At 38.7% G+C, this 14,994-nt stretch overlaps 1 protein-coding gene across 1 annotated transcript in view; it reads left to right on the top strand.

The window, feature by feature from the left end:
- Positions 1-14,994, top strand: part of hdac4 (histone deacetylase 4) — a 293,108-nt gene that overhangs the window by 107,001 nt on the left and 171,113 nt on the right. The window contains exon 3 of the mRNA XM_079822512.1: positions 6,828-6,896. Within this exon, the coding sequence (XP_079678638.1) occupies positions 6,828-6,896 (69 nt within the window). The remainder of the gene's footprint in view (positions 1-6,827; positions 6,897-14,994) is intronic.

Genomic DNA, 14,994 nt, shown 5'->3' with positions numbered 1-14,994 from the left:
AATTGCAGCTTTGTTTTCAGACACAAGTAGAGTTTGTTGGGTGGCGTCTGGGAATACAGTGTTGTCCGCAGCATTCTGTGCACGTTCCTCAGGAGCAGCTCTTATCAGCAGGATGATTGATACACTCTGTTCTGATCTGAATTCACAGGGATAAGTGTAGCTCTTATCTGAGCCGCTGTGTGTATTACATGAATGGATGAGGTCGCTTGGGTCCTGTCACTCAATGAGATCCAGAGATATGATTAAGTCGAGATGTATGAAGGCAGATTGGTTGATAGTAGTTGAGGCTGGGAGTTTGGAGGATCGGCTCTCGTCTCTATTTTGGCAGTCTTTAGACTATCCAGGCTTTTGATTATAGGCATTTGAAACTTATTTCGGACAAAGAAAACCCCACAGGCTTTTGATTATAGGCATTTGAAGCTTATTTCGGACAAAGAAAACCCCACTTGGATAGGAAGAAAGTGTCTGGGATGACATGCAAATTGACCAACCTTGGTTTGTTTTGGTCTTTGATCACCACAGCCATGGACATGCCCACCAAAAAGTGTTTTAATTAAATTATTATTTTTTTACATTATTTAATTTAATTATTGTATTATTATTTATTAATATTTTTTTAATAATTTTAAGCCTTTAATATTATAAAATATATTCAAATATTTTACAAAATATAACTTTTTTGGGGGTTTTTGTGTATGTAAGTTGGACAAAATAAGGGGTTTGGAGCTTGCTGTAAAAGCACAGTTCTCTTAAAAAACGCTGTTACCCATTGTCTCAGCTTTGGGAAAACACTGAGAAAATTTGTGTTCTGTCGTCTTCAGACCCGAACAAACAGATTGAAGTATTCCTCAGTGCATTTGCAGCTTATTTTGGACAAAGAAAAACCCACTTGGATAGAAAGAATGTTGACCAACTATGGTTTGTTTTGGTCTTTGATCGTCAGACCACAGCAATAGACATGACCACTGAAAATATTTTATGTATTTATCTATCTATCTATCCATCTTTATGATTATAAAACATATTCAAATATTTTCCAAAATATTACTTTTTTTGTTCTCTTTGGTTTCAGTGTGTAAATTGGACAAATTAAGGGATTTGGAGCCTGCTGTCAAAGCACAGTTCTGTTGGAAACGCCGTTACTCATTGTCTCAGCTTTGGGAAAACACTGAGAAATTTGTGTTCTGTCGTCTTCAGACCAGAACAAACAGATAGAAGTATTCCTGAGTGTTTTGTTCTGAAAAATGTCACTTTTCCTATGACGCAGGCAGTGTGGGAGCTCTATGCAGAATTGCCATCACCCTCTGTACAGGAGGGTTGATTTGTCATCATCCGATTGTCAGTTGCGTGGCAATGTTTTTCCTGTCTTTCTGCAGTTCAGAGCAGATTTAAGGACAGATTGGGCATCTACAGAAGTGATGTTGTCGTAAAAAAATGGGCGAGTCAACTACACAATCAGAATCCCTCTCAGTTAACCCCTGCAGATTTTCTGAGGCGGTTGTTTGTCTTCTCTGCAGTGTTCTGTTCTCGCGCGTAAAGCCCTCCGGTCTCACTTTCAGAGGAACTGACAACGCTGTTGATCCGTGGAAACGACCCTGAGCCCCGTCACCGCCTGCCGCCGCTGGCGAGACTGTGACTAGAATGTCTAATGAAATGAAAACGCTGTGAAGTCTTTGCATTCCTTCATCTGGACTCCCTGTCTCTCTCTCTCTCTCTCTCTCAGGCTGTGATTCACTGTCTGTCTTTAGTGAGTAGGTGTGAGACACATTGGGGTCAGTATGTCAGGAAGCTCACTCGTGTGAAGTGCATCTGAAGCTCATTACTGTTAGATTAATGGCTGCTCCCGGTGCTGCCATACACAAACTCATTACAGCTAAGAAGAATGCCATGAAACCTGCTGTCAGGAGTTATTTTTTCACAGGTTAAAAAACATTTCATTACTATTTCAATAATTAAATTTTTGTGTATATTTTTTTTAATTATAAAATAAAGCCACGGCTCATTGATGCATGTGAGGAGCGAGGGCTGGCCCGTGTGATCCGATCAAACAGACGCGTTACTGTAGCTCAAACTGCTCAAGAAGTTAATGCTGGTTCTGATAGAAAGGTGTCAGAATACACAGTGCATCGCAGTTTGTTGCGTATGGGGCTGCAGAGCCGCAGACCAGTCAGGGAGCCCATGCTGACCCCTGTCCACCGCCGAAAGCGCCAACATTGTGTGTCACTTACCTGGGGAACGCATGGCACCAGGATGCACTATGGGGAGAAGGGAAGCCGGCGGGGGCAGGGTGATGCTTTGGGCAATGTTCTGCTGGGAAACCTTGGGTCCTGCCATCCATGTGGATGTTACTTTGACACGTACCAACTAAGCATTGTTGCAGACCATGTTCACCCTTTCATGGAAACGGTATTCCCTGGTGACCGTGGCAAAAAGGGTATAGGAATGGTTTGAGTAGCACAACAATGGGTTTGAGGTGTTGACCTGACCTCCAAATTCCCCATATCTCAATCCAATCGAGCATCTTTGGGATGTGCTGAACAAACAAGTCCGATCCATGGAGGCTCCACCTCACAACTTACAGGTCTTAAAGGATCTGCTGCTAACATCTTGGTGGCAGATACCACAGCACACCTTCAGGGGTCTAGTGGAGTCCATGCCTCGACGGGTCAGGGCAGTTTTGGTAGCAAAAGGGGGACCAACACAATATTAGGTCATGATGTTATGCCTGATCGGTGTATATACCTTATTACCCCCACACACACACATTACATTAATGAGAGTTTGAGAAGAATATACTTAAATGTCTTGAAAATAATCTCACAATGAAAAGAACACGTTTTATTTGTTCTTCAAAGGTTTTGTGAGATTCCCCCCATGCACACTTTCTCCTTTGTTATGGTGGATTATTATGAGATGTGCAGGTTTTATGGTCCCTGTGCTACTGTATGAGTGTGTGTTTGTGAATGCTAATGCTCTCATGTATCCTGCAGTGAGCGTCTCTCTCTCTCTCTCTCTCTCTCTCTCTCTCTCTCTCTCTCTCTCTCTCTCTCTCTCTCTCTCTCTCTCTCTCTCTCTCTCTCTCTCTCTCTCTCTCTCTCTCTCTCTCTCTCTCTCTCTCTCTCTCTCTCTCCCCCTCCCTCCCTCTTTTAGAGATCTAGGCTATTTATAGCTGGCTCTCCCAGAGTTATCATGCCTACTGATGTTGTTTTGCCTTTCCACATAATTATAAATTCTGCTTTAGGAAATCTGTTGCGTGTTCATGTCATGTGCGCTGTGGACCTTTTTCAGGGTAGATGGCAGATTTTAATTGATTCAAATAAAAATGATGCTGTGAGAGATAGAAGTACAGTTTATATTCTGTGGGTTCAGGAGGTTTTGTGCTTCGTTGTGGATTTTTTCTTTTAGCTGATGAAATATTGAAAATACGGCAAAATACGAAACTACAGAGGAAAACATCTGGGACTTGATATGAAAGTTGTATTAGAGGTGAAACAAGACAATACATGTTTGATGAAAGATTGCAAAGAGAAATTTGTTTTTGTGGTGCATTCAAATATAATGAAACCAGGAACATGTATTAATAAATTAAACAGAGCCGGTTTTGTTACCTTTAAAGGGTTAGTTCACCCAAAAATGAGAATTATCCCATAATTTACTCACCCTCAAGTCATCCTAGGTGTTAGTTATATTAAAAAAGTCCAGGCTAATCCAAGCATTAGAATTTTCTAGGGCTGCAACTAACAATTATTTTAATAATCGATTAATTTGTCGATTATTTCTTCGATTAATCGATGAATCGGATAAAAAAAACCCATTAATTTCCAATCCTTTATTCAAAAACAGAACTGACAGTGCAAATTCACAATCTTCAGAAATATATATATATATATATATATATATATATATATATATATATATATATATATATATATATATATATATATATAAAGAAAAAAAACTAATCAGAAAACTTAACAGGATGTTAGAACTCTTTCTCTACACTACACTCAGACGCACACACTCTCAAACTAAATTAATGGGTTTAGTTAAATTGTAATGCATTAAGAATTTCTCTAAAATGTCCAAACCCATTATATACTCCTGGAGAAAACATCTACTGTATTAACCTATTAATATGAATGATATTAAATCTAGACACAGATTTAACTGCTGTGACATATTAAAAAATATTATGTAACAATTAAATAAAACTACTATAGAATAGAACACAATATCTTATTTTCAATGAATGATATCCATTTTTTAAAACAACTTGCATACAACATTCCTTATAGATTAAATATGGATTAAATAATTAATGTATAATAAATATAATGAATCCTTATTAAAACTAAAGAGGTGATTTTCTGTCTTTTGTTGTTTGATTAATATTAAGAGCACAAATGGAAGCAGGTTAATGGACTGCTGTCACTTTAAGACCGAATGCTGACCGAAAATGACAATAGATATTAGTCATAGTTTTTGTCATTCAAAGCTAGTTTTGATTTTCGCCTCGTTTTTGTCTGTGAAAAATGGTTGTTGATTAAAATACTGACAAATTATTTGTCAACGAAATTAACATGGCGACAGATTGAAAAATGAATGGGCCAAAAAAGGCAAGTGAATAAAAACGTGTCTTTAGTCTTGCAAACTATACCACCCGTTCTTTACTACTGTTATTAACAAGCTAACGCTAACTTCAAGCACCAGTCAACTGTCAAGCACCAGAAGAGCTACTGGAGGGACGTCACGCTCCTCCAAACGGAACAAAAGTGGGATTTTGTTGAGACTAATGATGATTTCGACTTCTGAAGTCGTGATTACGAGCGCATTGCATTCAAGTTTCAAAATGTGAGGGCGTTCATGTGCAATGTTTACCTCAGAAACTCGTATTTACGATAATTCCGAGCGCACGTGAAGGCAGCATTAACGTTACCCTGCTGTTGAACTCCCTTCCTCCTCATCAAGGACTCCAAGATGTTTTCGTTTTATGTGCTGAATCACCACCGTGGTGCTCCCATGCCATGTCCCGTCGCTTTTGCTGCAATTAACACACTTTTTCGATTTAATAATGGCGCTTTTCGACTGGTACGCTCGGCTCGGTTTGCTTTTCCGCTGCGTGGTACGACGGGTACAGCACGGCTCGCCCGCTTCCACCACTCTGCTTTGCGCTCAACCGTGCTATTTTTATACTCAAACATCTCCGCGTGTTATTGACGGGCATAATAGTCGTGCGACACAACGAATCGATAATGCAATTCGTTGCCAACTCTTTTAATAATCGATTTTTATCGATTCGTTGTTGCAGCCCTAGAATTTTCGCTTCAGGAGCCTGTGTTGCCAACTCTCGCGAGACAAATAAGCAACCGCAGCTTCAAAAACAAGCCCAATATTATTAAATTATTTATTATCATCAATATTATTTATAATAAATATTTTTTTTATCAATAAATGGGCCTGCAACATATTACACTGAAACCTTTCGGAGTTTGAAAAGCAAAAACAGATGTTATTTTACAAAAATTATCACATTGCAATAAGGACACTCAATATCCTCCGATCAGCTGTGAACAGAAGAGGTTTGGAGATGGAAAAAGAGAAAAAGTGACAAGAAGGCCAATTATGGTAACCCATAGTCGGAGTAAGTGCACACATATTATGGGCAGTAAGTAGTGAACACACACTGCAAAACCTTGTAAAAGATAAGCCCTACATCTCAATGTGCATATACTATCTGCCCTAAATAGTATTGAAAATTACTAATGACACATACTATTTATTACTATACGTTTGATAGTATGCACACTGGGACACAGACAAGCACTAAGGGAGCGCTGCGATATAGCCACATATTTATAATAAAATAAATTCGAACCATAGGCTACCTACTGTTATTATTAGTATACTTGTTTTTTTAATAATAGCCTGTAATTTTAAATACATTACAAAAATATATATTTTAATTAAATTAGGTGCCTCTCCTCCCTGTTTCCTCTCCATCTCTGTACATCTCTGCTGGTGGCATGGTTTGTATAAATGTATACGTCTATTTAAGTCTACTAACTATCATTTACGTGCATTTATAACGTCACATGCCTGCACGTTGAACGCGATTTCTCTTCAATGAGGGGGAGAAGGAGGCGGGATGTATGAGGACGGATTACTACAGCACTTGTATCGTTGCACTGAATGGCTATTAGCTGTGAGAAGACAGTGTCAGGCAATGTTTTGGACAAAACAGTGACCATAAATGTAAAGAAACGAAGTTGCTTATATTTTCCTAACAAGCAACCACATTTTTTAAAATAAGCCCAAAAAACCGCAACCCGCGACTCGTGATTTTTGAACGCGACTTGCCAAAAAAAGAAGCCCAAAGTCGCGTGTTATACGCGGACTTGGCAACTATGACAGGAGCCGCGTGGAGCACGTTATTTGACGGACAGATGCACTTTTTATGGACTTCAAAAACAGAGCAACTATAAATCCAATTCTAATGCTTGGATTAGCCTGGACATTTGTAATTTAACTCCGATTTTATTCGTCTGAAAGAAGAATGTCATATATACCTAGGATGACTTGAGGGTGAGTAAATTATGGGCTAATTTTCATTTTTGGGTGAACTATCCCTTTAAGACGGCGAGTGCACTTCAATCCCTCACAGTCATTTGCTTAAGAATAAATATGGTGTCTTCCCTGGCAGTGGTCCATATGTTGCATATGTAGTTTGTGTTCAGAGATGTAATACAATATCCTGATGACTTATGCTTCCCTGACCCTCAGCGCAACACGGCATTTCTCAGTTGGAATTGTTTCTGTCTCTCCCACAGATGGACTTCCCAGTAAAGAACAGCCACTGGAACTTCTGAAGCCATCTGGAGTCAACCACATTCCTTCTGGTAGGACTGAGTCTCTCTGAGTGTGTGTGTGTGTCTGTGTGTCTCACAAGGTCACTGAATAAGAACGTCTGATTGGCTGCTTTGATTTGCGCGGCAGAGGTGGAGGTGTGTTTAACGGGCCTTTTAAAAACTTTTCATCCAGTGGAAAATGTACCATCAGAATCAGAAGTTGGTTGTTAGTTTTTCTGTCGAAGTGCAGACTTGTGAAATGTTCCTCACGTCAACTAAATGAACACGTGAAGTGCAAAATCACTGTTTTTGCGTCAGGGACAGTTTCACTGAGAGATGGAGACTGACTCATCACGGATATAATAGAGCGGTTGACACAAAGACCTGTGGAGTTTGTCAGATGTGCAGGAAAAACAGCAACATGATCCTGTTGTCATAGAGACTTAGACAGACAGACAGACCGATCGATAGATAGATAGATAGATAGATAGATAGATAGATAGATAGATAGATAGATAGATAGATAGATAGATAGATAGATAGATAGATAGATAGATAGATAGATAGATAGATAGATAGATAGATAGATAGATAGATAGATAGATAGATAGATAGATAGATAGATAGATAGATAGATAGATAATCTGTCTGTCTGTCGATTATCTATCTATCTGTCTATCTGTCTATCTGTCTCTCTGTCTCTCTGTCTATCTGTCTGTCTGTCTGTCGATTTATCTATCTGTATATCTGTCTATCTGTATATCTGTCTGTCTGTCCTTTGAAATGTATATTAATTTCTCTATATTTCTTTTTGTAACCTATATGTGTATGTGCACTCTCTCTCCTCTTGGAGCTGGAATAGCAGTGGATTACTGGCGAGCCACAAACACAGTGGTTAGCCCGATGTGGTTACCCTCTGCTCCTGCTAAAAGAGACAGACCGTGGCATCTGTGTACTCACACTCACACATGTTGGCCTGGCCAGAGAGCCACACGCAGACCGCTGTAGTTTGAGGACTCTGGTACTACACTGGAGCTTATTCATGGATTTATGTCCATGCAGAACACAAACAATAATGCATTGCATATGAAATTGCATTTTTTTAGCTGGTTGTGTAGGTTTTCTCTTGGCTAGCGTTAGAAGTTTGGGACCTTTTATAGTAAATTGTTAAGGAAGGAAGGAGGGAAGAGGATAGCAGATTTAACAGATTTTCTGTTCTTAGTCTGAGGCTGAACTGGACTTGAAGGACTTTGTGTGGGATTTGTTTGTCTTGATAACCTGTTTAAGCGGATTCAGGTTCAGTCCCTGTCTGGGCCGGTTCAGCTGGGTTTAGACTCGTGTAGGACTGGGTTTAAGACTGGAACTGAGGAGCAGGAAACAGATGGTGCTGAAAGTCTCGCCTGGAGACCTGCTCACTGCCAACGGCGCCTTTCCACTCTTTCACTCTCACTCTCTATCTGTCTCTCTTCCTCTGTTCCCCCTCCATGCTGAATTAGTATTGATTGTAAACATGCGCTCTGAGCAGGGACCGATGGTACTTTATACCGTATGTTTAATGCGTCCACGTGGACAAGGCGTGCTTGCTCATACCATTCCTCCCAGCCAGTCCTGGTGTTTCTGGCCAGGATGGACTGTAGTTGCGATGCCTTCATTTGTCTGATGCTTGTGTCGGAGCAGCACGTTCGCAATATCAAACCACCATATGCAGCTTCATCCATTATTCAACATGTGTGAGACATGTAAGCATTAGATATTAGGCAGTCTGTGCTGTTCCTTTTGAAAAAAATACTGTTAAACACGGAGAGGCAGTTATTTATACAAAATAACAGGCATATTCGTTCTCATTAGTAAAATGAAAAAAAAAATCTACTTTTTCCATTACTGTATTGAAAAAAGATTTAAATTTACTTCACAATGTTCATTTATTGTGTGTTTGTACTGTTTATATGCGTGTGTGTGTGTGTGTGTGTGTGTCTGTTTTATATATATATATATATATGTATGTATGTATGTATGTATGTATGTATGTATGTATGTATGTATGTATGTATGTATGTATATATATGTATATATACCTCTAATATTTATAGGCTATATATAAAACATTTTATTTATTTATTTATATACTATTATATGTACATATATACATTTTATATATATATATATACATATACATATACATATACATATACATATACATATACATATATATATATATATATATATATATATATATATATATATATATATATATATATATATATATATATATATATATAAAAATGTATATATGTACATATAATAGGCCTGCTACCAAGCCCAATGGGTCCCGAAAAACTTGCGGGTTTCGTGTCGGGTTCGGGCTTAACATGTAAATGTAATGGTTGGGTCGGGTTTGGGTAGTTTTATTAATTTTAATTTGAGTTTTAGTTCATTTTGTTTTAGTTATTTTAGTACTTCAGACTAAATAAAAGTGAGAAATTTTGCTTTGGCAAATAGCTGAAGTAAAAAATATATTTTTTAAATGTTATTTTATTTCAGATCATGTTCAAGGAACAACAAAAATGGCATTTCTTATGGTTTTTGTTAATGAAAACAACCCTGGATTGAACCACTTTTGGATCTCGTTCATTGCAGTACATACAATTTTCTCCTCCTTTGTTCCTCACAAGACAAAAAAAAAAAAAAAAACATTGAATAATACCAAAATTCCTATTTGAATCTCTTTAAATTTTCAGGGAGGAAAATACACCAGGAAAAGAGTCAAATTGCTTGAATGTCTGAGTATCCTGAGTGCTGATGTCATGTGCTATACTCTGTCTGCCTTATGTCTTATTTATGTTGTAGACGGCCTTTGTGCGGCCCTGGCGTGCGAGTTCATTCGAGCATGTTTGTCTGCATCTGTGTGTCTGCTGAGAGCTCGAGTCATCACAGTGTGTTATTCTTACAGTTTGTGTTTGTTAAAGCCTCCTAGACCGCGCACATGCCACACACACACACACACACACACACACACTCTGGTCAAGCAATGCTATGACCTTTTCATGCATTCACACATAATTCGCTCACTCGTACAGACTCTTCCTCAGAGGAGGCTTGTGAAAGCACACTGGCGCTCGCAAACGTGCTGGGCAGATCTCCTGCTATGAGGGCGGAAAATGAATTGAAAATGAAGATGAGCTGTTGGCGACTTGTTAAACGCCCACACCTCTGAGCTCCAAGCCGGCCTTCTCCAAAAAAAAACATGCAAATGCATCTGCTCTTTATAGCGATTTTATTCTATGCATTCATGGAGAGTTTTTTTTGCGGCTTAGATCCAGTGAAACGGGGAGTCATATTCAAACTTGCATCTCTAGTGTGGGAACCAAGGCTGTCCACCTTACTTGTGCATTTGTTTAAAAAAAATTGGGTAACCTGTTTATCATTAGTCAATGGAAGTATGTTTAACACATTTAAAGTTGGCATGAAATGGAATTTGTGATTGTATTTTCTTCTCTATTGTGATTGTATATCTGTGAAACAGCTTCTCCAACAAGAAAAAATGTAGGGCGGGACTTGATTTTGTTCACCTGGAATTGATTGGGTGGTTTTGGTTTGCTATATGTCAGTCGCATGTGAGTGACAGGTTGTCCTGCCCTCAAGCCAGTAAGCATGTCATCAGAGAAGAGAAGACGAGTTATTTTGATGAAAGATTATGAGGACACTATACAAAATTTCATAAAAACAAGAATTGCCTATTTTAATTTCATGGTAATTTTAAATTAGAGATGGGTGGCCCTAGAGAGGATTGCGTATTAATGACTTACATTTTGGTCTGTTCCTCACAAGTCTATTATGGGAGAATTATATAGTTATATACCACTCATATTAAAATATGTCTGTAGATTTTATTAATGTTTATTTATGCATCTTAGTTTATTTATGTTTAGTGTTAGTACATAAAATTAAACTAAACTGAAACGAGAAATGCAGCCTTGGCTGTCTTGTTAGTTTAAAATATATATATATATACAAATATAACAAATGTTGGCTATATATATATATATATATATATATATATATATATATATATATATATATATATATATATATATATATATATATATATATATATATATATATATATATATATATATATATATATATATATATAGCCAACATTTGTTTTTTTAAGTAATAAAGTTTTTTTATTGGATTGGATATCATTTAAATAATTCATAAAAAATGATGTGCCATTACGGTTTTAATATTTAATATAATACTCTATTTTATTTTTTAATCTAAAATGTAATGTCTATCACGTGTATCATAAAAAGTGAATTGCCATTGCCATGTATCATTATCAGTAGCAACTTTGGTCTAGTTTTTTTCCCTAAAGATGTTGTTTGTGTGTGATTGCTGGTCGTCTGAACAGGAGGAGGCTTTGAGAATATGATTCACACAGGAGATGATGAAGTTTATGAAGACAGATTTGTTTGCATATTAAGTAGCCTGACTGAGCGAGTTTCTCATTCAGAGGGTGGCTGTAAGAAACGTGTGTGTGTGTGATGTAGTAGATGCGTCTGAGGCTCTCCCACACCACAACTGTCTGCTAAAGATGGTCACGTATCTGCTGCCCACTGGGGCTGAGCAATATGTTGAATATGCACAATAAATTCGATTTGAATGCACTTGTTATTGGGCCAATAGAGCATCATTCATTAGTTTTGTGATAATTCACTTTCTTGAGAGATATTTTTATCTCTGATATAAACTTCAATAATGGAATTAGAGTTTGTTTTTAAACATTTCCATGAATCATTTTGAAATATTTCAATGATTTGATTCAAAACTCACTGAAAACATGCCTGGACTATTTTAAAATTGACTGTATTTTACTGCTTGCATTAAACCTTTTGAATCGATTATGGTGCGTTCACACCAGACGCGAATGAAGTGAATAAATCGAATAAATCGCGCTATTCTCGCGTAGTTGGACGCTTGAACATTTACCCGCTTCATTCGGAGTGTGACATTCACTTCACAACAGATGCGAATTCGCGTCATGGCAGGGGCTTCTGCCAGCCTGCTCGTCTCGTTGTGAAATGGCTGACATGGTTTTTGTTTGTAAAATACAGCGAATAAGCTCAATTTGCAGGCTTTAACTGGCTTGTAGTCTCAATAGGGTGAATTTAGCGTGATTGGTACACTTTTTCCAAGTCATCTCAATGGCAAAAGTGTCCCAATCAACCAGAAATCACCCTATATATAGCTCAAATTGAGTAAAGAACGTTTTTTACAACTTACCAGATTGTCCGACCTCCTCACTCACTTTCTTCCAAGCAAGATCCTTTTTATTCCTGTTTCTATAAAGTACGGAGATGTATCGTACAGCTCCGGGTATCCACATATGATTTTGTCCTCATTGTTGTCACTACTAGAGCAAGCTCCTGATTGGTTAACGCACCATGTCATTCGCGCCGTAGAATGTCTATTCGCGTCTTTGCATTGACTTAACATGTAAATCACTTGAGCGAAAAGCTTCATTCGCGTCTGGTGTGAACACACCGTTAGTCAATAATGGCTGTTTGCTCAAACTGATGGTTCCTCTGATTCCTCCCTTTAAACCATTTCAGAGCAAAATCAAACCTATCAATAAGGGATGAGCATTTCAAGCAAAAATAATATTCGATGATCGCTGGGAATTATTTGATTATTATTTGAAACTCCTCCCCCCGCACGCGCGCATGTAGAGGCTACACACAAATAAACAGAGAGAGAGGGAGAGAGACCTTTCACACTCTCAATCTGTATGATAACAAACTGTTTAATTCATTAGGGAATAGGCTATATTAACTCAAGCCAGGTAATTATTGTAACATGCTGATACATATGACTGTTATTTGACATCGCCCCAAGTTACCATAACCGTTATATGCCACAAGTCTACAGTGTGCGTGTGAGACAATGTGTTCTTCTTTTGTCTCAGGGCGTTTTAACACTGGCAGTTTAGTTCGAAATGGGGCACGGTTTGCTGTCAACCTGAGAACCCACAACCTGAGTTTGGTTGCACTCGAACTGTGCCGTGATTTGTGTGAACGTGAAAGCAACACTCGGGTGCGCACTTGTTCAGGATGAAAAGTAACCAGCGCATGTGTTTTAGCCGATTACAATGTCATTAGTTCAATAACATGCACGTAAGGGATGATGGTGTTAATGATTTACCTTAGATACGAGCGAGAGCCTGCAGTGTACCGGAGGCGCAGGGAGGAATCACACTCGGACCGCAGCAAACGTGCCCAGGATAAAACCATAGACAGTAAAAGAAATGGACACAGCGACCCCATAGACTTCACAGAGAAAAAGTGAAGTCAAGTAGAAGCACTCACTTCCTGATGGCTGAGTGTACTGCGCAGCCTCAGACTGAGCTTGACCACGTAGATGTGACGTGAGCAACCTGTCTGACAGTGGCAAATCTTCTAGTAGTTGTGCTAAGTGAAATCTGAATCATGTTGTTTAAATATTTTGTCCCGTTGCTTTTGGCTCTTTATGGGCTTCTCCACATGCTTCTCACTTAACTTTATCAGACTTTATGCCTCCACGTCCCCCCGATGGCCTCATAGACAGTAAAAGATTTCCTGCAAGCTTCTCCTTGGGTCTATACGGTAATTTCTCTACTGCGCGCCGAGAGTCGCGTGGTTATGACAATCGAACGGCTTCTACGTGTCGATAGTGTAAGATACAAGGTAATGGAGCCTTTTATACATTGCCGTGTTTCTTTAGAAATGAACAATGGACAAATGGAGTCTTTAAACGCCTCAGATGTAAAGTTTTTCACTGTCAAAGTGACACCAAAAAGAATGGGAGTCAATGGGATGCTAACAGCAGGTGATGGCTTGGTTAGCAATGGCTGCCCCTATGGAAGGTACGCTTTCAGGGTGCTGGATTACCCCCTTGTATAAAACACCCTGAGAGTTGATTTACAGCTGTTAGGTGCATTATTGGCAGCGCCACCCTCTGGTTACATGAACGCGTCACCACCACATCAGCACCGAAAACATGGGGATTTTTTGAGACCATAATCGCACAACCTATTCGATATTATATAATTAAATCAACTAATTGAATATTCGAAAACTGTGACTCATCCCTACTATCAATATATTAAATAGCATCAGAAGGCTGGGAAATTGAGAGAATATTGCGTCCAGTGGTGTGTTATGTGTTGTTGTGTGTGTGTTTTGGGTACAGGCCCTGCGGCGATGAGCTTGGATAGTCCACTCTGTGTTCCCAGAGTCCTGTTTTATCACAGCGCTGCCTCTTTATTTAGAGCACTGAATTATAGATGAGCTCTTAAGTGGCAGAGAGAGACACAAACAGCACTAGAGATAAGAACAGAGGACCGGGACGGAGCGTGGCTCTTGAATGGGCGTGACCCGTATGCAAATGGTTGAAATGCCCTACCTTATTCACTCCTCCTGTCTGAATTTTCCCTCTCTTTTTATCTCCCCACCCCCCTCTTTTTATGTAACTTTTTTGTAAAGTGTATTTACATTTTTTTAGCACACCGGGCTGACTAGGAACATGAAATTGTCTAGCTATGACTTCTTGTTTCACAGGAGTGTAAACATGAGGAAACACAAAGGCCAAATTCCATTAATCATTCATCATCACAATGAGTAAAACCAAAGAAAATAGTTCTGATGTGCAGCAAGAGATTGTTGAGCTTCAAAAAAAATAGAAAGTGGATGTAAGAAAATAGCTAAAGCATTGAAATTCCCCATATTCGGCCTCTGCTCGAAATCTTATAATGGGCCGTGGTTGGATCTTCCATAAGGACAATGATCCAAAACAAACATCAAAATCAACACAAAAATGAAGCTTGGCCGTCCCTGAACCCCATTAGAAACTGAGTGGTCTGAACGGAAGAGAAGAGCTGGGAATCTGAAGGATCTGGAGGGATTGTGAATGGACTCTGATTTCTTGTCAGGTGTTCTCCAAACTCTTCAGGCATTATAGGAGAAAACTCAGAGCTGTCATCTTGGCAAAAGGAGGTTGCAAAAAGTATTTAACAAAAGGGTGCCGATAATTATGGCCAACGTGTTTTGGAGAAAAGCATTTATTTCATAATGTGATTTACCCCTACTTTCAATTATTTTACTTCAATGAA

Source organism: Gobio gobio, assembly GCF_949357685.1.
Source record: "Gobio gobio genome assembly, chromosome: 7".
Taxonomy (NCBI): Eukaryota; Metazoa; Chordata; class Actinopteri; order Cypriniformes; family Gobionidae; genus Gobio; species Gobio gobio.
Note: the sequence above shows the minus strand (reverse complement) of the source record. Positions and strands in the feature narration are given on the sequence as shown.